Source organism: Macrobrachium rosenbergii, chromosome 42, assembly GCF_040412425.1.
Source record: "Macrobrachium rosenbergii isolate ZJJX-2024 chromosome 42, ASM4041242v1, whole genome shotgun sequence".
NCBI lineage: Eukaryota > Metazoa > Arthropoda > Malacostraca > Decapoda > Palaemonidae > Macrobrachium > Macrobrachium rosenbergii.
Window position 1 is genome coordinate 38,606,322 of NC_089782.1, and position 27,500 is coordinate 38,633,821.

A 27,500-nucleotide genomic window follows, 5' to 3' on the forward strand; every position below is an offset into this window, starting at 1 on the left:
GTCTCCTTACCATTTCATGGCGTGTTTCCTACCTCAGCGGGCTTACAATCTTTCGCTCGAAGCTCTTTTTGTTTTGGACAAGACTTATTTGTATGTATAATGTATGTATGTACAGTATATATGTATGTATGTATGTATTTATGTAAATAAGTAAGTAAGTAAGTATGTATGTATGTATGTATGTATGTAAATAAGAATGTATGTATGTATGTATGTATGTATGTATGTATGTATGTAAGTAAATAAGTAAGTAAGTATGTATGTAAATAATTATGTAAGTAAGTATGTATGTATGTATGCATGTATGTAAGTATGTATGTATGTAAGTATGTAAATATGTAAGTATGAAGTATGACCGTTAAATTCCATCTCAACGCTTCAATTCTTGGTGCTCTTTCTCACTACCATTTGTACTTTGATAAAAATATCATCCAAAACATGTTCACCTTTAGTGCAGAAAAATCATATAATACTGAGTAAAAATAAAAAAAAAAAACAATAAATAATTAAGCAGATTGATAAATAATAGAAAAAAAGAAGCAGTGGAAGAAGAAACGATGGCGCGGGGCCATGACGTCAGTTAGACAAAGAAATTAATAAATAAACAAAAAAATTAATTTCATTAAATAAACAAAACGCAATCACAATGAATAAATAAACCGACCCGAGGCTGCTCGTTGCGGAATCAGAGGTAACCTGATTGTCACCGATAATTGCACAGATATTAAAACGTCAGAGGGCATAACTGTTAAAGATTTTAAGCTCAGCACTTTGCCCGCTGTGCCCAGTCCACGATCCTCCCTCTGCGTGAACTAGCTTGACCTATTTTTCGCAATACTGTGACAGATTCACGTGGATTTAAGGGCAATATCAATATGGACACGCACCGAGAGAGAATAAAATTAAATGTGTTCATACATGTCTATATTTTTTATATTTCTTTATTGCGGGTATATGTATACATAAAAGGTAAATGTGTTAACTGGACATATGTAGGGAAATAAACGTGAAGGTTTTAGTCAAAATTTCAGGAAAATTACATAAAAACCAGTTTAGGGAAACAAACGTAAAGGTTTTAGTCAAAATTTCAGGAAAATTACATAAAAAACAGTTTAGGGAAATATACGTGAAGGTTTTAGTCAAAATTTCAGGAAAAATTACATCAAAAACGATTTAGAGAAATAAACAAGTAAAAATTTCAGAAAAATTACATCAAAAACAGTTTAGGGAAATATACGTGAAGGTTTTAGTCAAAATTTCAGGAAAAATTACATCAAAAACGGTTTAGAGAAATAAACGTGAAGGTTTTAGTAAAAATTTCAGAAAAATTACATCAAAAACAGTTTAGGAAATAAACGTGAAGGTTAATCAAAATTTCAGAAAAATTACATAGAAACCAGTTTAGTGAAATAAACGTGAAGGTTTTAGTCAAAATTTCAGAAAAATTACATAAAAAACAGTTTAGGAAATAAACGTGAAGGTTTTAATTAAAACTTAAGAAAATTTACATCAAAAAAAGTTTAGAGACATAAACGTGAATGTTTTAGTTAAAATTTCAGAAAAATTACATAAAAACAGTTTGGGAAATAAACGTGAAGGTTTTAGTCAAAATCTCAGGAAAATTACATAAAAAAACAGTTTAGAGAAATAAACGTGAAGGTTTCAGACAAAATTTCAGAAAAATTACATACAAACGCCAAGTCAAAATTTAAAATTCTCAGGTAACTAAACCACACGACAATTTTCCTGGCAATAAATACTGACAAGATAACACGACTGACTGATGCTCAAAACATCAGAATCCACTTTTAAATATAAAAAAAAAAAAGTTCCCCTGACCTCCAAATGCACCAGAAAGACCACTCATGCACGTTTTATGACCGAGCATCCTCTCAAAATGACGGCATTATGCTGACTCTTTCTTTATGGCCCTTCATGGGACATTTATTCCCATAATAAGAGCGATGAAAGGCCGCCCATATTAACCTAGTGAAGAGGTGAAGAGGTGATGAACCGGCGAGAGTTTGCATCAAAATCGTTTCGTAGCTGCGTCGACTTTTTGCTTTTATTCTTTAAATTATTTTTTCCTCATTTTACTCTTTATGTCGGTTCACTTGTCATAACTAAGTGAAGATTTTTCTTAGATGAAACGCTGAGTCAGTAATATGGCTCGCCGTCTAGTTTTGGGATGGGGTTAATTGCTTTTAATGAATGCCGCAGAATTACGTCAGTGCTATGGAATAAATGTTAGCGAAACTCATATTAGAGAATGGTAACACTTCGGGCTATGGGATGAAACCACTAGTTTATATATATATATATATATATATATATATATATATATATATATATATATATATATATATATATATATATATATATATATATATATATATATATATTCACCAGGTACACAAACTTGAAACTGATAACGTTCAATTGAACAATGTGTTTAATTGGCACGAAATAACTGTGCAGAGCAGAATTAATGTCCAAGCCAATTAACGGGGGGTCTATGAATGCAATCTCTATTATGTGCCAAATTGTTTAGACTTTTTCATATGTTTTCTGTCGCATGGATCATGTATTCGTACACTGGCCATAAATGTGAAGTGTGATTCACTTAAAATGTATTTGGTCGCTGCGTTTTTATCGTGAGCAAATTGTCTTATTTTTATGATAAATATGCGAAGTTATTACTCTGATTGAATCATTCTTGAGCAGTTTAAGTGTCCAAGGAAAATTAGAACTCCATGACGGATATTAGCGGCACATTTAGAATGCAAATTGATAAAAGGCAAAATGAAACAAAAAAATACAAATATCAAAATAAAGTTCTTTGCAGTTATTTTCAGCTGTTTTAATAATTAAGAAGTTATACGAATTTTAGGTCAAAGAAAACTCTAGTGCAAAAAATGTTCAATTATTGTGAATTTCAACTTAAAAGGCCGTCGGTGCTGTGATGACAAATTACTGACGGAAGTTGACAGATCAGTCAATCAGTCGGACTGCTGACTCAATATACTCGTACAATTACCTCCTGTCACTTAACTTATCAGTGATTGAAGCAGAAATTGAATAACTGATATTTTTATGACGGAAGCAGAAATTAAATAACATATTTTTGCGATATAAGCAGAAATTAAATAACCGATATTTTTACGACTGAAGCAGAAATTAAATAACATAATTTTACGATTGAAGCAGAAATGAAATAACTAATATTTTTGCGATATAAGCAGAAATTAAATAACCGATATTTTTAAGATTGAAGCAGAAATTAAATAACTGATATTTTTACGATTGAAGCAGAAATTAAATAAACTGATATTTTTACGTTTGAAGCAGAAATTAAATAACCTATATTTTTAAGACTGAAGCAGAAATTAAATAACGGATATTTTTGCGATTGAAGCAGAAATTAAATAACCGATATTTTTACGATTGAAGCAGATATTAAATAACTGATATTTTTGCGACTGAGGCATAATTTAAGTAACTGGTATTTTTACTGAAGCAGAAATTAAATAACTGATAATTTGACAATTATATCACACTAAAGGATTGTTTTCTTCACTGCATTTAACAACACCAGAAAATTTTCATCCAGAGTTCCTTACAACTTCCGCTAAAGTATCCATTTCTCTTTAAACCTCAAGACAGTATTAGCAAAGGCAATGGGATCTCTGTCGGTTAGTACGAGTCATAGGGTCCACACAAGGCTTCCTACTCCCTTCCACACCTTACCAGACTCAGGACAAGAGCCCATGCTAGCATAAAAACAGTTTAATCTTAACCAGCCTACGGTAGTTAATATAAATAAAAGCCAAGCATTTTGCATCAGCAAAATATGCAGCGTTCGGCGTATTCATCAGTACTGTTCCATCCACTTCCATGGGGATGTTAGGCAATTAATATGAATTTAAAATAATCATTTCATTTTAAGTACTCGTTTCCTAAATCTTTGAAAGTTGCAGTTTGTCATTTCCTATTAGCTTCTGTTTACAAGGGGCGTATCCCTTCAGTTACATGCCCATGTGTTTGCCTAGCTCAATATTTAAGTTATTAAAAGATAAATGGAGAGAGAGAGAGAGAGAGAGAGAGAGAGAGAGAGAGAGAGAGAGAGAGAGAGAGAGAGAGAGAGAGAGAGAAAGTTATAGCTTAGTTTTATGAGCTGATTAACATCCTACTGGCCCGTTCAATATTTTATGGTATGATTATAGCGAGAAATGAATTTCTATCACCAGAAATAAATCAACTCTTCATCAGCCGGCGGCGGGAGAACTCCGGCCCGTCGAATGACGGTCTGAAGCTCAACCAACTCGGCCAACAAAGGGCTAGAGAGAGAGAGAGAGAGAGAGAGAGAGAGAGTTATGGTGCGAGTTATATGCGGTTTATCTACTCGTGTTCAATATATGATATGATTACCGGAATTTAGGCTGTCAGGCCAAGCGCTGGGGTACTTTCGGCCAATCAGCACTTAACCCCACAGTTGCCCTAAGAAGTAATAGTTAGAGAGGTCAGACAGCAAGATTGAAGAAAGAAAGGAAGAATGGAGGTACAGTAAAAGGCTAGAGAGTGGGTGTACTTGAGGTCGAACGGACTCTGCAAAGTAATGTTTACAGTGCACCACGTCTGGTACACTAACACCCTACGGTGCCGTACCATCATCTAGTTATTAATTTAAATAAAACTGTATATGAAAATTCAAATGTCTGTAATGAGACAGAAAGGGTTACAAGCCGATTTATCAATCTGCGTCCATTAGTGAAGAGAGAGAGAGAGAGAGAGAGAGAGAGAGAGAGAGAGACTGAATCCCCTTCTGAAATCTCCACGCAAGATTTCTAAAGTGCTCAGTTTTATCTACATTGCAACATCGAGAAAAAAAAAATCTTCGATTTGATGACAAAATGTTTGGATGTTTAATGGACTTGAAAGTATCTCTGCCTGATAATTCTAAACTGAAAGAATCCTTTTGCCCGAAATTCTTTTCTCATAAAAAAAGAGAACTGGCTTTCAGTATGAGTGTCAAATATTTTATCAAGCTGTCAGTGTGATGTATGTTTTGAATAGCTGTGATAACAGAGTTGAACAGCTAAAAACGCCAACGTACACTGATCCTGCCTTTGAACCGCAGCCATTGACAAGAAAATTCTTAAAATTCGATGTCATGAATATTCAAACGGTTTCATATCAACTCACGGACTGCAATTCAAATCATCAAACTCTTGAACGCAAGTATTTAACAAGGGTTATGAGATCTATTGAACTGAACTGAATTCAATATCGAATTTAGGTCAAAGGCCCAAGCACTGGGACCTATGCGGTCATTCAGCGCTGAAACGGAAAACGACAGTAAAAGGTTTGAATTAATTGTTAGGAGGGGATGAAAAGTAGGATGGAAGAAAGAGAATATGAAAGGAGGTACAGTAAAAGAAACGAAAGGGTGTTATGAGATCTATCGCTCTGCCATGGAACTCAGGCAAATGATATCTTACAATAATTCAGATTTAGATGAATGACAATTAACTGACATTTAAGAAGCCTAAGGTGTTGCCATTATGAGATAATACAAGGCGTTAAAAAGAAGTCGAGACAAGGATATAATTACTTGACTCTTTATCATTATCTCATTTGTGGTAGGCGACACGGAACCGGAAATAAAGTTCCCGCGAGCTTAAAAGTGCAAAGTTCAGAATTCAAAGAATCGCCTTTTTTTTATCTCCATTATAGACAAGAAATTTCACACTTTATATGAAAAAGTGATATGGATATACATTGGTGAACGGCGGAAATTTCAGGAAAACTGAGAGAGAGAGAGAGAGAGAGAGAGAGAGAGAGAGAGAGAGAGAGAGAGAGAGAGAGAGAGAGAGGGCGGAGTTTATCCAGGAATTCAAACCCACCTCTCATTTTTATAATGACTTAATAACGCACCACTAATAAAGTGAGAGAGAGAGAGAGAGAGAGAGAGAGAGAGAGAGAGAGAGAGAGAGAGAGAGAGAGAGAGAGAGCGGGTTTATCAAGGAATTCAAACACAAATCTCAGATTTCCAAAGATTTTAATAGCGCACCGTTAATACAATGAGAGAGAGAGAGTTTATCTTGAATTCAAACACAAATTTCATATTTCCAAAGATTTAATGACGCACCGTTAATAAAATGAGAGAGAGAGAGAGAGAGAGAGAGAGAGAGAGAGAGAGAGAGAGAGAGAGAGAGAGAGAGAGAGAGCGGAGTTCATCTAGGAATTCAGACCCAAATCTCATTTTTCCAAAGATTTAATGACGCACCGTTAATAAAATGAGAGAGAGAGAGAGAGAGAGAGAGAGAGAGAGAGAGAGAGAGAGAGAGAGAGAGAGAGGGCGGAGTTAATCTAAGAATTCAAACCCAAATCTCGGATTTCCAAAGACTTAATAACGCATCACACAACAGAAACTACAACGTCACCAGGCAAAAGGCGGACAATACCAATATAATTTATCACAAGTCATTAAGACTTCGAGTCTGTATAGAGAAGTGTCTCGAGCGAAACCGTCAAATCCCACTTCCTACAGCCTTTAATGCCGAGCATGAATAATCTATCACACAGCCTAAACCTCGCAGTCTGTTGCTGACAAGCCACTTTGTACAGGAGACTAGGCTCTACCCAAGAAGCATCAGTTTTCGTGATGTGTTGACATATTCTCAGGATTACAACAGCCCTACGCATTTCCCGTGTCAGTGGTGTGTGTACAGGCATAAAACTATCTCAAACATACACAATATTATGTTCATTTATCACGTGGGTTCTGATATCATAACGGTACACTGGTGTCTGAAGGCGAACAGACTTAGCTCAATATGTGCCCATTTGAAAGAGGTTATAGGAGATAATAGGAAATGTAAAAGAAGAGGTCAGTTATTAGAAAAAAAAGATAAACCGGTTTATTCATTTATCTGTTTTCTTTTCCAATAACTGATCTTTTCTTCATATATTTCCTTAAGAAGGCGAACAGACCTAACTCAATATGTTCCCATTTGAAAGAGATTATAGATAATAGGAAATATAAAGAGAAGAGATCAGTTATTAGAAAAAGATAAATCAATTTATTCATTTATGTTTTCTTTTCCAATAACTGATCTTTTCTTCACATATTCCCTAAGAAGCGCTCGCAGTTAAGGTGAAAGGAAAGATAATAGAGACTGCGCGTTCTTCTGTATTTCACGACCAGATCGCAGTAACAGCTGATCAGGTCTTGAAATACTGGCGAAAGGTCAGTATTTACATGCCACGGGACCGTTGTGGTATTGGCTGTCTATACTTCCTATTATCCTCTGAAACTTCTTTCAAATAACCACTGTATTCTTTGGGAGCTTGAATTTCAAGTAAATTGCCGTTGTAGGATTGGTCCATATGAACAGGGGCTTACCTTCTGAATAGAAATAATATTTTAAGCGTCCAAAGAATTTCATTATTAATAATTTTATTATATTGCTATGGCACTCGTTGGGGTAAATGACAAAAATAAGAAAAATCAACGGCAAAGTGAGTGGAAAATAAATCCTTGCAGGTGGAGGACCTTGCAGTCATAAGCGAGACAAATCGATAAGAGCTTCATCTCCAAAGCAAATGATAGAACTGAACTTCATTTCGAAACAGTTCATTGAAACTTGACCTGATTACGTGGAAACTGATGAAACTGAACCTACTTTCCGGAATTTATGAAACGTCCTGATTTCGAAGATACTGTGGAGGAAATCTCATTTCGAAAGAATGAATGAAACTGAACCTGATTTCTGAGCTATTGAGGAATTAATAAAACTGGACCTGATTTCGGAGGAATAAATAAAACTGAACCTAATTTCGGAGGAATAAATAAAACTGAACCTACTGAGGAATTAATAACACGGAATCTGATTTCGGAGGAATAAATAAAACTGAACCTGATTTCGGAGGGATAAATAAAACTGAACCTATTGGGGAATTAATAAAACTGAACCTGATTTCGGAGGAATAAAGAAAACTGAACCTATTGAGGAATTAATAAAACTGAACCTGGTTTCGGAGGAATAAATAAACTGAACCTATTGAGGAATTAATAAAACTGAACCTGATTTCGGAATGAACAAAACTGAACCTGATTTTGGAGCAACTGAGGAAACGGAACCGGATTTTAAAGCAACTGATGAAACTGAACCAGATTTCGCGATGAATATCAAACTACTTTCCCCCATTTCGAGATGACTGATGAAACCGAACCTGATAACGAATGAAATGACGAAACTGAATCTGATTTCGAAGGAACTGATGAAAATGAATTTGGTGTAAAGCAAATGTTGCTGAGAATGCTTATGAAAAAAAAAAAACCAATGATGAACATTTTCCAAAGCAAATTTGAATCTATTCACTTATAATATCTTCCACCCTTCGATAAGATGAGAATGAAATCACCTTTCACCACCAAACTAAAGGATAAAATAAAATAGATAATTACCACTTTTGAACTGATTAAAAGACCAGTTACACTGATTTATTTTTACACAAGGAAGGAACGGAATAAATCCACCTCAGTCTTTTTTCTACTTTATTTTTTTGCATATAACAACACGTATTGCTGACCTGGGTCCCTTTAGAGGTCTAGATTCAAGCATGATATGGTCAAAAATGATATTTGAGCTGCATGAGAAAAAACACAGTACAGCCGTTATTATAGTATTGTCGTTACAACAAACTAACCATTGTAAATGTCAAAAAATAGTTTGCGATGTGATTATGCAGTAATTGGTGCCTAGGGTAATAGAAAACCAAGATTATTATGTACAGAGTCGAAAAATAAGACAACATTTTTTTTTTTCCTTCATATAAGAGACTAATGAAAACAGCGTTATACATATATATATATATATATATTATTTATATAGATTTTGATTATCTAATCAATTACAAATAAGGGTTGCACTCTCTCCAACAGGGGGTGGGTGCCAGTTATTGTTTTTTGTGTTTTCTCTTTGTTACTGTTATTTGGGTATTTACAATTAGCAATCCTACAAAGCCATTTTCAGCAGTTATCATACAGATTACGGCCATGAATAGCCCTCAGAGAATGAATGTGTGTGTGTATATATATATATATATATATATATATATATATATATATATATATATATATATATATATATATATATATATATATATATATATATATATATATATAAATATATATATATATATATATATATATATATATATATATATATATATATATATATATTTATATATATTTATATATATGTATATATATTATATATATATAGATATATATTATATTATATATATATAAAATATACATATAAATATACATATATATATATATATATATATATATATATATATATATATATATATATATATGTATTTGTATATATATATATACAAATATATATATATATATATATATATATATATATATATATATATATATATAATAACACAAAGATAATCAGTGCAAAACCTTATCAAGGAATCCACAAATCCAGCAAACTGGACTTCATTTACCTGACCTTGTTCTCGTTTTACCTAACCACGGAATTTGACGGTCAAACCAGTTCACACTTCCGACTCTCTTCCTTAGATTCAAGAATCGTCTATATGAATTAAGCACCACTAGACGAACACTGAATTACACTCCCTCGTCACAACCGGATGTTCATGTACGTACGTATATACACAGCCTCACATTCTGTGCAAGAGAGATGCCACTTCCGTCCGCACGCTTTGAACTGGCTCATTTCCCCGGACTGGACGAAATGCCCAATCCCGAGGTCCTTTCGGTTTCCATACACCTTCATTCACTTGATTAAGCAACAAACCACCATTTAGTTATCTTGAAGAGGAACAGAAGATGGCAGCACATGCAGATCCCACGATTGTTGAGAAACGAACATACTGAGAACACCGTTAAGTCAAATATGAAAATCAAGAATCACTGTCCGTGGCAGAACGATCCAAAGCTTGGGGGGGATGTTTTTTTCTATGATTTTCCTGTCAGCTGTCAGCAAGTTTCACTGGTATGTCACTTGGAACTTTTCTTCCTCGACGCAAAACTTTTTCTTGTAGCGGTTTTCTTCATATTATGTTTCTCCTTTGATGTATGCTACGATAGTGTACGCCTGTTACCTTATATCTCGTGACACGACAGCTGAGTTGAGCCTCTTGTAAACACTGTAAATTCATATCGCGGATATTTCTGATTATAATTATCGAAAGCTACGAAAGCCAAATGATCTAGCAGCCAGTTCACAGAGCCTCGCAGCTACGATATACTACGAGAGCCAGTGTTCGAACCGTTGTCCCAAAAGATACGTGCAAGAGGTGGCAATTTCCACAGCTTTTACCTTGAGGTTTCTTGGCCGCTTCTACTCTTACCCAACCTAACAGGCTGGAATTGAATTTATATGTTTTCAGGCAGGACTAAATTAGTTTTAAAGAAAATGTTAAGAAATAACCTCCTCTTCATTCATCAACACTACATCCAAACCCTGTCTTTCTCACCTCTTTCAGTCGACAAATACACACGCATACATGCACACGAGAATCCTTCCTTTTCCCCTCATTTGCATGTCAAATTGCATCTGCACATTTGCTATTGCAATACCCTTTAAATTAAGGAGTGTTTCAACTCAAAACTCGATATAACTACTCATAAAGAATAGTTATTGATTACGAGCTCTTGAAAACGAAGTGGATAATGCAATTAACCCTTTGCATCAATTCCCGCGTCCTCTCTTACGTACCTTCGTACCTTACACTGCTGATACATTAGTCACTTGAATTGTTCCTTTACAGCAAAACGCGACTGCAAGGCAAACTGGAAAAGGGAAAGTGAAAAGGACATCATGGAATTCGAATTTCGCAGCGCACTATTGGTATCTGTAGTTTTCATTCGTTTTTCTCTTTCTGTTTTTTGAGCTGACGGTAAATATCCGCAAGCGATATAACTCAAGCTAATCGTCGTTGAAATGTTTATTCAATTATATTTTTAACCTTGTGACTTTTCTCTCCCTGAGTGAGCCATTAATGCATTTTAACGTCTCGTTAGTTATGAAAATTTTTACTTGATAGTCATGCTTGGATGACATTTGTGGATATTCATTGTATACAATAATACGATATTTAAAAATATATATAAAAGGAGTAATGTAGACTCTTCAATGATATGGTCAATGCCATGCCACTTTCACTGAACGATCATAAAGTCGCTGTAATTAGTTATTTGTTATTCAAAGTATATGATAATTTCATTCCGGAAATAAACTTTGCCGACTGAATTAGCGAACGGTAATTTTTAATCGTTTCACACACATCCCCACTTCAATCAGGTTTCCATTGCTAAAACATACTGTCTGCCGATGAAATGACCAATAATGTTTTAATCGTTTCTCAAAAAGCAGAAGTTAGTGATCATAGGACTGTCAGGCTGGAAATTACCACCGCACTTGCAATTACGAGAATACTGTCTTCAGGATTTTCCCAAGGCCAAGAGAAAGAGAAGGTCTGCTCACTTCGCCCCAAATCCCCCTTTTAGGCGGAGCTTTGTCTACCTCCTTATTGCGTCAGCAGGCGAATTGCCGTAAAGAGCAGGTACCTCTAAGATACGTCATCGTCTACGTAGTTACCCCAGGTGGGAGGCGACTCCACCCAATTGGGTAGACCTTGTCTCTCTTGGCCATGGAGTTTTCTGTGGTACATAAACATCCCTTCAAAAGACTTTCTAGCTTTTAATCGTGAATTTCCAGTAACATCTATTACATAATGTTTACTCTAAACATTATCATCCGATGTATAACTGAATCACGTAGATATGGAGCGTGATGAATGTATAAATAAAGGCAAATACGACGAAGGATAAAGTGAAACAGGGGAGTGGTTGCTAGGCCTTTCGACTTATTGTCCTTTAGTTAGCTGCTAAGTAAAGGACAGTAAGTTGAAAGGCCTAGCAACCACTCCGTTGTTTCACTTTTTCCTTCGTGGTATTTGCCTTTATTCTATCACATCCGATTTTCATTTCCCCTCACTCGGTAAAATCAATGAAAAGTTCTTTCTGATTCAAACTAACAGTAAAACGATTTCCAATCACAAAGGATATCTCCTACGCTTGGGAGTTAATATTCTCATTCAAGTTCAGCACATAATCATTGTGTTGGAAGCAAAGACTACTATACCCGGCTAATATACCACACCGTGCTTCCTAAATGGAGATTTAATGATAATCTCTAGTAAGCTATTCTTCTTCCAACGAAGACCATCTACATAACAAGAAGAATTAAAATATACTGATAGTGATTTGAAGAATATCCGGCAACGTACACATGACTAGAAATATTTCTCACCATAGCCGCAAATAATATTGTTTTTTTAAGTTAACGATATGCCGTCATACATACTGCATATTTACAGGATTATACACACGCTAATAATAATAATAATAATAATAATAATAATAATAATAATAATAATAATAATAATACATACATACATATCATATATCTCTCTCCCCTATAAAACACATACATATTTAAGTCATCCATCCCATCTCCTCTCCATACGCAAGTGTGCGCGCCTGCTTCAAGCCAGGGCGCGTGCGTGTGCGTATGTGAGTGTGTGTTTGCACGCATGAGTGTGTGCATGCATGAGTGTGTGTGTGTGTTATTCAGAAGAGAGAGAGAGAGAGAGAGAGAGAGAGAGAGAGAGAGAGAGAGATAAACTGCATTCGAACAACAGAAAATCATAACTAAATGTCATCGATAAACTCAATATACTCGACATAAATTGCAGCCGACGTTAATTATAATTCAGCCGTCAGTCAATCAGCAAGTCACCAAAAAAAAATAATAAAATAAAAATAAATAAACCAATAAAAGAAGGAACAAAAATAAAAAGCTCGGGGTAAACATGGCAGCGTTCCACACTTCACTCCCATTGAAATCGCCGATCCAATTTATATTCACTCGATGTTAATGATACTAGAAAATAGGGGAAAAAAAGCGGTAAAATTCAATCTATAAATCCTATTTGCCTGACTAATTATTATTCATTCTTTTTACCTTAATCGGATCGGCCGGGCTCATTGTGTAAAAAAAATAAAAACCTAGACTTCCCATTCAGTGGATCTGTGTGTATGTGTGTGTGTTTTGTGTATTTCGACATCCGAATAATTCGCGTTGAAAATAACACATTACTGGAATTAAAATGACGGGTAATTCAAATGAATCCCCCTAAACGTATAATTTCCAACCGACGGGGATCGCGTTATCGAGAATTCGATTTATATTCATTGTTCCTGCATGTACAGTACTGTACATCGATGAAAAGTGAACACTCATCAAGTGTGTACAATGGAGCCCATGCAAATGTAAACATGCTAGTTTCGTCATGAAACGTATGGTGAAAGTTTTTTTTTCTTTTTTTATAAAAACGAAATGCATGAAATAACGAGGGATTTGTCAGGGGCTCATATTATCGACGAAAATAAAAAATCGAATAAAATTAACTTAAAAAGAACAGAAACTAAATACGAACAAAGAATTTTTTTTTATAACGAAACGCATGAAATAACTAGGGATTTGTCAGGGACTAATATCAACAAAAATAAAATTTCGGATAAAATTAACTTCAAAAGAACAAAAAATAACTACGAACGAAAACATGAGAGTCACGTAACTATATATTAATATTAATAATAGAGCCTCAAGTTAAAAACTAAAGAAAAACACGAACATGAAAGTCACATACTACATAACAGGATCACAGACTGAGAACTAAATATCAAAAGGAACATAAATACTACCAACTGAATAAAAACAGGAGCATGAGAGCCTCTACAAAATAGGAGCACCGATAAAAAAACTAAATAAAAACAGGAACAGAAACACTTAAAACTACATAAAACAGGAACATAAAAACTAGAAACTAAATCAAAACAGGAATAGAAACACTTAAAACTACATAAAACAGGAACACAAAAACTAGAAACTAAATCAAAACAGGAACAGGAACACTTGAAACTAAGCAGAACAGGAACGTAAAAACTAAAAACTAAATCAAAACAGGAACAGAAACACATAAAACTACATAAAAAAGAAACATAAACACTAAAAATTAGATGAATACTGGAAGTGACAAGAGGGGAATAAGAATGAAACAAAACTCCTGAACCACAAACAAAGGACATTTGTGTTGGAATGCCCATCAATCGCCCATCAAAGAACTAACCAACCTTATCTAATTTCAAGGTACTTGTCTCGAATTCAAAGATTAAAATTTTTTTCAAATCAGTGAAATAATTTCTCACTCACAAGTCCTTTCTGCTGAACATCCTGATATGGCAACAACCTAATTTTAAAGGATTGAATTTTTTTTAATAAGAAAAACTTTTAATATATTTTTATGAATTTTCTTTAAAATAAAGAATCAACAGTTGTAATAACTGAATTCTTTTGAGTTCTCTTGTTGCCCCCAGTATTCGTATAACTAACTTGATCAACTTTTGTTTTTTATCAATTTCACTTTCTCACTTCTAGATCCTCCAGTTTCTCTTACATTTCTCTATTACTTATTTTCTGTGCAACTCTTCGTGTGTTATTTCCCCTTTAGCGTTTCTGACTTTCCTCGTTACCTCCACATATTTCTTTATATTTTCCAAATTCAGTGTGAAACTAAGCATTCCAGAAAGACGAATGTATTTTTTCCTGGATAAAATACAATCTAACAAAAATAAAAAATCACTTCACACAACGAGAGAGAGAGAGAGAGAGAGAGAGAGAGAGAGAGAGAGAGAGAGAGAGAGAGAGAGATAAAAGGTTGTTTTGCGAGTGTATATATATATATATGCTTGCACGTATGTATAGGCAATGCAGGAAAGAGAGAGAGGGTGGGTGAGTGAGTGAGTCTGCTATCATTTACACATCTGCTTCAGTCAAATTACCAGTTGCATCAATAACAACAAACTAAAATAAAATAAAATAAAATAAATAAAATAAAATTATCATGATTTTGTATCTCTTGAAATGGTTTCCATTTGTGCGAAGAAACTCGGTACTTTTCCTCTCTTTTTTTAAATGTGTTTCTTTAGGGGACTGTCTCACCTTCATAAATAACTGTCCTATTTCACCTCCCTCTTCATGACAAATTTTTCCATTGCAAAAATGCACAAGATTTTTCATCCTCTATGTTTCAACCTTTCCCCCCACCTCATCCTATAGGTTGCCATGACTATATCACATACCACTTTATCAACTTATTTCATCAGCAACATTCTGTCATAATCCTATTTGGCTTACTTTTCCATCTTTCAGTTCAATACGCTTCGCTAGATACCTGGTTATTTTTCAACAGCCTCTGACCTGAAACGTACAAACTCATACAATTTCCTTAATTCCACTTTTCATGTTTCCAAAAACGTCATTTGTATGGAAAACATCCTCTCTATTTTTCTAGTTATTTCACTTCCTTTTTTTTCGTCTGAGACTAAACTGTTCCAGGACACGTTTTTCTAAAAGGGCGTCTATATGACGTCATCGAGGAGGCGGCTCGTTTTGATTACAATGATAAAAAAAAATTGAGAAACGGTGTATGATTGGGAATCCTTAACACTGAAACGCTGCAAATCATGTTTGGAATGGCGACCACGTAATCTGAATGTGCGAAATATTCGTCAAATAGCAAGTTAGCTTTCCTAGTCGAGAGGACGCGTCAAGCCATGAAGGTGGGTCCTTCCTCCCTCTCCCTCTCCTCCCCCTCCTCCTTCTCCTCCTCATCATCATCATCATCTTCTTCTTGAGCTTTGCGAGCCGATTTCGATGCAGCTACTTGAGGAAACTGCTCCACTACCTCCAAGTGTTAGCTACAGATGGAAAAAGAAGGGATGATATTAGTAAGGAATATTCTAAACTATTTCTAAGTATTAGTAAGGAATATTCTAAACTATTTCTAAGTGTTACCTACAGAGGAAAGAAAAAAATATGCAACCAGTAAGGAAAAATCCCTATTTCCTCTTAGTGTTAGCTAGAGAGGAAAGAAAGCAATCGATGAAAAAACAACTTCAGTTAGTTAATAAGAAGTCAATGCCCCCAAGTGTTAGCTAGAAGGAAAGTAAATAGTAAATGGAATTAGTAAATTACAATCTCTCTTAACTACAAGTTTTAACTACAAAATAATGAGAAATAGAATTAGCATATTACAATCTCTATTACCTATAAATATTAGCTACAAGGAAGAAATGATAAATGGAATGAGTAAGTGACTATCTCCCAGGCCTCCAAGTGTTAGCTAGGGGGGAAAAGAAAGAATAGATGGAATTAGTATATAATCTCGGCGACCTCCAAGTGTTATCTGAAAAGAAAAGAAGAAATATATAATACAAATATTAGTCTCCACTACCTCGAGTTTCAGCAGAAGTGGGAAGAAGAAGAAATGGAATTAAGAAAGAGTAGCACCCACTGCCTCAAGCCTTAGCTGAAGAGGAAAGAAGAAGAAACGCATTTAGTTAAGTACATTCTCAATTCTCAACAATCTCCAGGTGTTAGCTAGAGAACAAAGAGAAGGAATAAAATCATACAATCAGAAAAATACTTTCTTGAATGTCTCCAAGTATTAGTTAAAGAGGAAATGAAATGATGAGGAAAGAGGAAAAATTTTAAGCTACATAAAAAGGTGGAAACCATTAGTTAAAGAGTGCAGAGGAATAACAGTAGAAGCAAATAATTAAATGGATAAAAATATAACAATACAACGACAGCCGATGGTAGAAAAAATATACAAGAAAAGTTGAGGCCATAATATCAGCTAAAGAGGAAAAAATGCATTTAGTAAAAAGTATAAATACATGAACCAGATAGCTAAAGAGGTCAAAGAAGAGATTAGCAAGTTCTACAGACTAGACTCAAAGTCAAATAAGTGGTTCATGCTAATTTCAATCTGGTATGTATAAACACTAGATAAGATATAACCCGGAATTAGAAAACTAACTACCGCATATAAACAATGGCTACTTTAGGAGACGTTAAATATGGCCATTAACATATATATTCAAGGAATATTTTCTTATCAAACTCATACTATAAGATAAGGATTAAGATGCATATTACAGGCTTTATTAAACGAAGAATCGCCTGTATTCCAGATTGCGCGTAATGCTACAGCTCCTATGTGCAAGCTATTTAGTACATGTCCTAATAAACCTAGTTCCTGCGAACCTATACACAATCAATAGCTCATATACCTAAAATACTATTCCTCCATTATCATATATCCACGTACTCTTTCAATTTAATGAATAATCAGACTTAAAATCCACCCATATCTTCTTTCCTTCGATATTTTTTGCATAAATTTTACATACACGTAATTTTGTGATAGAATCCCTCGAGTAGTTAACGCTCGCATACTATCTCTCTGTCTCTCTCTCTCTCTCTCTCTCTCTCTCTCTCTCTCTCTCTCAACAGGACGACCATTGTTCGACTATGGAACCGTACAAGGAGAGACGAATGGGTTCGATACATAAAATCCAGTAAGCATCTGTTGACCTAAGCAACGAATTAGGTACCATAGAGAGAAAACTCTAGACACAAGTGCTCATTGTTCCGACAAAATGCATACCACTAAAATGGGAACCTCGACGAGGTAATCTTCACCACTATATATATATATATATATATATATATATATATATATATATATATATATATATATATATATAAATATATATATATAAATGTAAATGTGTGTACACAAACAAAATCATCGACGTTGGTGCTAACATTTGTGAACATATAAATATATTTATATACAAAATATACATATGTATACATATATGTAAATGTATATTTTGTGTGTAAATATATTTACATGTTCTCTATGATTAATAGCAGAGTATACATGTACAGTATGTATGTATGTATATATATATATATATATATATATATATATATATATATATATATATATATAATCAGTAAGCTACAAACGTCCTTTAATATTTAATATCAATTCGCTCTACCTCGGAAATAATATATTTTCATATATGTTACCGAAGGGGAATTTTTTAGTTGATAATAAGTTCGTCGTCCCGTGGGCTCGAACCAGCGAAGGACAAGAACTCAGGACTACATTGGACGCATTAACCCACACGTCCAGCATGTGAGGTGTATATATATATATATATATATATATATATATATATATATATATATATATATATATATATATATATATATATATATATATATATATATATACATATATATATATATACATATATTTATCTACTCTCCTACTAATCATACCGATAACGTCTATTTTAAAGAATAAGATTTTATTCTCATAATAATCTATTAAGCCAATTAAATAAGCTTTTGTTTTTAGAATTCCATGACACTGACGACTTCACAAATGGAAATTCCCATCCTAGAAGGAAGATGACATCAACCAGAGAGCAATTTAAGCTCAACTGAATGATGCACAACTTGCATGTGCATGCCTACTGCGCTATTTCTTTCCCACTAAGCGGATTGTCTCCAAAACCTGGGTGTTATTCACACTCACAAAAAAAAGCAGAGATGGAAAAAAGTCATTGTACGCTAGGCTCTCTAATGGCCCTTTATAAATATTTAAGTCTTTTTCTAATTTCAAATTCAAGTTTGCATGTCGAGTCTCGACCTTTTCCGTTATTCGGCACACTCGACGCTCCAGGTATGAGAAGAACTGGACGCTATTTTAGGACAAAAATTCTTCGCCGAAGATAATGTATTCAAAGTTGGGCGTTTACTTTGAATTATGAGCGTTTATTGCATTTTTAGGCCACTCTTCATCATGGCAGGCACTATGTATATACACATGTATACCAAAATCATTTTAAGGCCATTTCTCCACACAGTCATGGTGTATTTATTTAAGGACAACTCAGAAGCAAAAGCTATAAGCATACACGTCTCATTTTAACTTTTACTTCCTCTTGGTAATGCTCAGATATCTCTAGCCGCTCCAATTATCATTATAAGCATCAACATACACTTCTATTTACCTTTTACTAATGTACAAACTCACACTCTATCACACCATTTTTCTTTGCTAGGCTTATATATGAGAATTTTTTTCTGGAAACCATACATCAGGATAGTTCCAGAAAGCACTCCAGCTCGCTTATTCTGGCATTCCATACATCCCAACTACATAATTTTCGTCTCAGTAACTTATACGCTTAAATCACCTAGCACAACCAAGCATTCTCGTTCTTCAAACTATACCAGGAACAGACTCAGAATCTTCCAGCAAGTTCTCTTTCTTTTCTCTTTGCAGAATTCTGGACATATAGCCATGCACTCATTACTACAATGGTTTCCCCTCCCACAAAATTTATCCTCAAAATCCTTTGCACTCTTTCGCCCATTACCACAGTTACCCTGCATCTCAGCCACTAAACGCACAATGAATTTTTCTTCTTCTCACTAACGAACTCCCCCCTCCTTCAGTTAGTTCTCACCGAGTGCAATAACTTTCTTCTCTCTCCGTCTTTCAATAAATTAATTACTGTAGATTTTTTTCATGTCGCACCGGAAGATATCATCTCCTCTAACATTCATGTCATGCTAAGACTAAACAAGGCCTCCTTTGTTCAGGCAAAGCAATACATTTTAATCTTTACAGGACTAAGAGTAAGAGCAATCCGGATGCCTACAAACGACATTTTGTCTATATTCCAACCTTGCAACAAGGTTTTAGGTAAAGCATGGGGATGCAAGCCTCATTCCCTTACTTGCTGATTTACATCAAGCATAATGGGAATAACGTTATTGCTTTACCTGAATGCAATAATGATCTAACTTTATTTCAGTGCTATTGCTTTATTTCCCTGAATTCTACAGAATTTAGAAAGGCTTTTCCTTCTAACCATGGGCCGCTACACACGTGTATATATGTATGTATGTGTATATATATATATGTATATAAATATCCATATACGTGTGTATATATTATACATGTACATATATATATATATATATATATATAAAGATAAAATCCACGAAGGAAACGGAAACACTTCGTGGATTTTATCTTTATTTATATATTCATCACGTTCCATATTTTCGTGATTCAGTTATACATACATATATATATATATATATATATATATATATATATATATATATATATATATATATATATATATATATATATATATATATATATATATATATATATATATAATATATATATATAATAATTGTATTTGTGTGGTTTTGTTTGTTTGTCTGTCACTGAATTTGTGAACAGACGACCATGCACGCATGGCAAGGAAAGACATTACAGAATTCTATTTGACTCCTAAACAAAAACAGTACGGGGAATCTTTTAACGCATTTTTACCTGTAGTTATATTGAAAAGGAGCAACCCTAATTCAGGTGTCAGGAATTCAATTAAATCTGGAGGCAAGTCGATCGCGGGGAAGGGGAACGACCCGGTCTGATACAACCACCGAGGAGACTCCGAATTCTTCCTCCGGTCAGTACCAGACCTTAATATCGCTGGAACTTTCTTAAAATGGTATTGTTAGGGTTTTTTTTTTTATTTTGTTATAAGAGTCTTCCTGTAAATACTACCATTGTAACTTTCTTCAATGCTATTATTGTTTTTTTATTGTATAATAATAGTCTTCCTGTAAACACTACTATTGTAACTTAAAACTGTTAGTGTTTTTTTATTGTACTATAATAGTCTTCCTGTAAATACTACTATTGTACCTTTCTTCAATACTATTAGTGTTTTTTATTGTACTATAATAGTCTTCCTGTAAATACTACCATTGTAACTTTCTTCAATGCTATTATTGTTTTTTTTATTATATTATAATAGTCTTCCTGTAAACACTACTATTGTAACTTAAAACTGTTAGTGTTCTTTTACTGTACTATAATAGTCTTCCTGTAAATACTACCATAGTAACTTTCTTCAATATTATTAGTGTTTTTTATTGTAAACAGTCTTCCTGTAAATAGTAACTTTCTTCAATATTATTAGTGTTTTTTTTATTGTACTATGATAGTCTTCCTGTAAATACTACTTCAATATTATTAGTGTTTTTTTTTGTACTATGATCTCTTCAATAAATACTACCAGTGTTTTTTAATATTATTAGTGTTTTTTTATTGTATATGATAGTCTTCCTGTAAATACTACCATTGTAACTTTCTTCATACTTTATGTTTTTTATTGTAATTAAATATTATTGCTTTCTTCAATATTATTAGTGTTTTTATTGTAATGATAGTCTTCCTGTAAATACTACCATTGTAACTTTCTTCAATATTATTAGTGTTTTTTTATTGTACTATGATAGTCTTCCTGTAAATACTACCATTGTAACTTTCTTCAATATTATTAGTGTTTTTTTATTGTACTATGATAGTCTTCCTGTAAATACTACCATTGTAACTTTCTTAATTTATTATTGTTTTTTATTGTACTATAATAGTCTTCCTGTAAATACTACTAATAACTTTCTTCAATATTATTAGTGTTTTTATTGTAATAAGTCTTCCTGTAAATACTACAATTGTAATAATATTATAATAATAAATAACCATAATAATTTCTTCAATAATTATGTTTTTTATTGTACTATGATAGTCTTCCAAAATACTACCATTTCCAATATTATTAACTATGATAGTCTTCCTGTAAATACTACCATTGTAACTTTCTTCAATACTATTAGTGTTTCTTTTATTGTACTATAATAGTCTTCGTGTGAATACTACCATTGTAACTTTATACTTTATTTAATTATATTATTGCTTTTTTTATTACATTATAATAGTCTTCCTGTAAATACTACTATTGTAACTTAAAATTGTTAGTGTTTTTATTGTACTATAGTAGTCTTCCTGTAAATACTACTATTGTAACTTTCTTCAATACTATTAGTGTTTTTTTATTGTACTATAATAGTCTTCCTGTGAATACTACCATTGTAACTTTACTTAATTATATTATTGTTTTTTTATTGTACTATAATAGCCTTCCTGTACTACTAATACTCATATTATCACTAATAATAATAATAATAATAATAATAATAATAATAATAATAATAATAATAATAACCAAGTGTTTTCCTGTTACAACTAATACCAATACCATCATTATCAATGTTAACGTTCAAGCTGGCTCTTTTGAAATTCACGAAAATATAACAAATTCTTAAATATTCTTCGTGAAATTTTTTTATTACATCCTATATTTAGGTAATTAGTATTAATATGCTATAATAGTCTTCCTGTTGTTATTACTACTACTACTACTACTACTAATAATAATAATAATAATAATAATAATAATAATATCTAAGCTGGATGCTTCGTTCCTGTGAAATGTAAATGACAAGATAATGTGCATTCATTAAGGTCACAAATAATAATAATAATAATAATAATAATAATAATAATAATACTAAAAGATTCTAACCCGAGGCCTATAAATATTACCACAAGGCTTTTAACAAATCCAGAAATGTTCTATGGCCGTAATCCCGGATCGCCCATTAAAATCGCCATAAATGTATTAACTAAAAGCTGCTGTGTCCTCGGCTCAATTAAGGATATTTCCAAATTCCCTCTCCGTTAGAAATTTTAGCATATATATTATTTATATATATATATATATATATATATATATATATATATATATATATATATTTTTTTTTATATATATATATATATATATACATACATACATATATATACATACGCATTCCAAAGGTCCCCTTCTCTTTATTTTCAATATTTCAAAATGCTTGAGAGAGCAGTTTTTATAAGAGAAATTATGATGAGTAAGAAAGTGGTACTTTAAACAATCCGAAGTTCATTCAAACGTTGTTCAAGAAGCTGATGCAGAGAGCTTCTTTAAGAAATTTTTTTTTAGGAGTAAAGGCTGATATTGGAGGGACGGCTAAATACAATGCCTAAACCTGAAAAAAAAAACACACACACAAAAAAAGGTAAATTGAACCAAAAAGGAAGCGATAGACTTTTACCAAGAGTATTTGGAGGTCATTTCCGAGCAACGTGCATCACGCAGAATGAACAGGAACAATTTGGATATAAGAAAACCTACTTCATTTCCTTGGCTTACTTTAATTAATGCACAGATTTCATGACATCCGGCCCGAAAGTTAATCATGGGAAACGTGGCAATCGTTAGAACTTGAACACGTACCACATCCAAAGCACTTTACAGACGTTTCGCTGCCTCTACGTGCGTCATTGTCAAAAACTGTAATAGACAGGGTACTATAAAATGCAGCGGAAAGTCAAAAAAGAGCCTTAGGTATGGTATGTAATGAAGTTCTTGTCTCTGCTAAGTTTTTCATAGGAGGCGAATCAATATAAGAAGTATCGACTACAAACACAAATGATGTCTCTTGGGAAAACTTTTGAAATTAGTTATAAAAGTCTTTCTATTTTGGGAGAATTTCGTTAAATAAAATCTAACATACTCTATTTTGCACAAATCTGATATTGAAATTCTGCCCTGTTTTGTCTGTTTCTGAAGTATAGCCATCAAATATAAAGGCTAGGAAAGGCATTGGTAATAAATCTAACTTCCATTATTTTGCACCAAAGTAACTCAATGGACGCCCTGAATTTCTTTAATACTGATAATATAACAAGAATAACCTACATACAAACAAGACGAGAACCCCCTTAGTAATTGATAGATCTAAATATGGAGTCACGCATTATCCAGGCATCATCAACACCGACTTCACGGTTTCTCCTCATCACGGCTGAACGTAATAAAATACTCGAAATATTTCTAGCACTGTCTTTAAATACTCCCTTGGTCGCTATGGTTACCGATGACAACAAACCTTCGCAAACGAGGACTTATTCTTAGGTTGCTAACCCAAAGCCAATTACCTGTTTCAACTCTAAATTTTACCTTGCTGACATGGTAACGTCTGGCGTAAAAAAAAAAAAAAAAAAAAAAGATGGATCAGGGGAAACAGAATTATACTTGATGTCTGGATAGTTTTATCAGCTTTGAGTTATTTCTACAAATAGTCTGTGAGTTGTGCCCATAATTATTATCGTCACATGGATATTAATATCATCTTTATTGTGGAATAACACATCACATGCATCTGCACATACATATATATATATATATATATATATATATATATATATATATATATATATATATATATATATATATACGTTTGATTTTAAATCACGAAAAATTAAAAACGTGATGATTATACGAACAAGTTACAGATACGAAGGAGAATTGAAACACTGGAGATGCTAAGTACTTTCGTCTTATTCTGGCTGTGACCATGTCTTGGTAATAAGACGAAAGTACTTAGCTTCTCCAGTATTCCAATTTTCCATCGTGGCAGTAACTTTGTATGTACGTATATATATATATATATATATATATATATATATATATATATATATATATATATATATATATATATATATATATATATATATATATATATTAAGATACACAGAGAAGATGGTTGGTTTTAACAAATTCTGCTTCATATTTTGCTTCAAATCTGCGCCCAAACATATGGTGACCTATTCTGACGAAAGCCACATGAATTCACCCTCCTCGCCAATCTCCACAACAAAAATGACCTTGACGGGACATTCACAAGACCATTTTTCCTTCTACGGCTTCTCAGACAATACCAATAAACCTGCGAATCGCAACACGTCGCAGAGGACGACAACAGACGGAGAACCGTCTCCACAAACTAACGCAGTGAAAACATCGTAACGAACACCTAAGCATCATCGAAATCGCCCGCTGACTGCTAATAGTCTCCACGAGCCGTTTTCGTTGCCGGAGTAATCAGAACAAGGAGTAATTCTCCAGCATAACAGAATATATCTGGAGGAACTCTCGCAATTATCCCGCCTTACTCCAGTGGCCCTTGACGACATTAAGGAAATTTCGAGTTCCATTACCTAGAAATACAATGTAATCGGAATGCATCTGTAGATTAAAGGAACAATGCGTGCGTTATAATTGGGAAGGTCCTGCTTTCGGACTCTCCCCGAGAGGCGACAAGTAAAAAATGCGCCGAAGTTTCTTCGGCGCAATCGAGTTTTCTGTACAGCCGCTACAGCGTATAATCAAGGCCATCGAAAATAGATTTAATAGATCTATCTTTTGGTGGTCTCGGTATAATGCTGTATGAGCAGCGGCCCATGAAATTTTAACCACATCCCAGTGGTGGTCTATCCTTTATCGTTGCCAGGAAGCGCGATTATGGCTAACTTTAACCTTAAAGAGAATAAAGATACAGAGGCTAGAGGGCTGCAATTTGGTCTGTTTGATGACTGGGGGGTGGATGATCAACATACCAATTTGCAGCCCTCTAGCCTCAGTAGTTTTTAAGATCTGAGGGCTGACAGAATAAAGTGCGGACGGACAGGCAAAGCCGGCACAATAGTTTTCTTTTACCGAAAACTAAAAAACCAATGATTTATCAGTAATAATAAGTTGCATACACTTCTTAGAGGAGGAAGGATGAATGATTTGTGACTATTTATTGTAGGTTAGCTATAAGTAATTAAAACGATCATGGAGATGAGCTACTAATGATTTAAGCCAAGACACATAAATAAAAGTAAACGATCTGTCTAAATCATCATCAAACGCCTCCACTGCAACGTTACAAAAATGGGGCTATTTCTCTCTCTCTCTCTCTCTCTCTCTCACATACACACACATGTATATATGTATATACATACACATATGTATATCAAGACACATAAATAAAAGTAAACGATCTAAATCATCAACAAACGCCTCCATTGCAACGTTACAAAAATGGGGCTATTTCTCTCTCTCTCTCTCTCTCTCTCTCTCTCTCTCTCTCTCTCTCTCTCTCTCTCTCTCATCTCTCACACATGTATATATGTATATACATACGCATATGTATATCAAGACACATAAATAAAAGTAAACGATCTAAATCATCAACAAACGCCTCCATTGCAACGTTACAAAAATGGGGCTCTCTCTCTCTCTCTCTCTCTCTCTCACACACACACACACACATTTATATATGTATATACATACACATATGTATATAAATATATATACGCATACATAAACTACCGTATCTTATAACACAAATACAAAAAGATACACAAACAACTCTTTGTTTATTTCCAGAGCACAGGTGCCAGAAGGGTAAATTTTACAAGAGTCACAAGTCCCGAAGGACTTCTCTGATGCATGAGACTCTGGAACTGCGACAAACACGCTCGGAATACCAATATCTGGACAAATATGACTTCTATTACTTTTGCTTTATCTCCGGCGAAGTAAAAGTAACATATGTCATATTTATTTTTCTTCCCAGAAAAAAAAGTGCTCGCTGCTAAATGATTTTCATACATCCATTAACTGGAAACAAAGCTAATTGGGGGAAACCAAACTACGTGTAGATAGCAGTCCCAGTTTTTTCTGTAGCGAGATCCACAATGTGTTTGCTATGAAAACGGATCATACTCCAACTCAATTCCATTCATAAAAAAAGATATGATTCCTGTTTAAAAAAAAATGTAAAATATGCGCCGACGTTTCTTCGGTGCAATCGAGTTTTCTGTACAGCCGGGGCCCATGAAACTCAGCCACGGCCCGGTTGTGGCCTGTGTTGTTGGTACTTACGGCGGTGCCAGAAGTACGATTATGGCTAACTTTAACCTTAAATAAAATTAAAACTACTGAGGCTAGAGAGCTGCAATTTGGTGTGTTTAATGATTGAAGGGTGGATGATCAACATACCAATTTGCAGCCCTCTAGCCTCAGTAGTAGTTTAAGATCTGTGGACGGAAAGAAAAAGTGCTGACGGACAGACAAAGCCAGCACAATTGTTTTCTTCTACAGAAAACTAAAAATGCTACATACTTACTTCAAATTCCATATTACTTTTATGGCGACAAACTAAAATGTATCAAAATTCACTCGGAAAGATAAATTGATATAAGGAATGGTCTTGACGTCCCTCTGGTACAATGTTAACGATAGTTATTCACTGCATTTAACACATTCAATAAGAGTCATCTAACATGTTCAACTCTTCTTTTGCTTTCATTTCTATTTGCCCATCACCCATATTTACGTTCACCTGACAATAGGTAGGCAAATTATTTCCTCCTGAAGAACCCGGGCAGGATAGTGCTAATTTATTACCCCAGAGAAAACAGTCCCAAAGTTAGGCGCCCGAGTTAAAGGTCCCCTACCATGGGAATGAACACGTTTACATTCCCTTGACAGGAGGATACCCAAGACGGAGAGTTCCAGCAGAAGAATTACAAAGTTCAAGTTCCCATGATATGACAGTGCCCATGTTCAGGGGTCCCTAACATGAGAGTGACCAAGTTATATTTCCTCGGACAGGAGAGTGCCAAATTTACGTTCCCCTGACACGTGGGACTGGCCC

The 27,500-nt window shown here is 33.9% G+C and overlaps 1 protein-coding gene across 4 annotated transcripts in view; it reads right to left on the reverse strand.

Moving 5' to 3' along the window:
* Window positions 1-27,500, reverse strand: part of LOC136828285 (carbonic anhydrase-related protein 10-like) — a 455,301-nt gene that overhangs the window by 58,693 nt on the left and 369,108 nt on the right. For 2 of the 4 annotated variants that reach the window (XM_067086162.1, XM_067086161.1), the window contains one exon: window positions 13,678-15,877. The exons of the other annotated variants lie outside the window; for them this stretch is intronic. In XM_067086162.1, coding sequence (XP_066942263.1) covers window positions 15,861-15,877 — 17 coding nt within the window. In that variant the 3' untranslated portion in view covers window positions 13,678-15,860. Of the gene's footprint in view, window positions 1-13,677; window positions 15,878-27,500 lie in introns of those variants that run through there. 4 annotated transcript variants of the gene reach the window in all.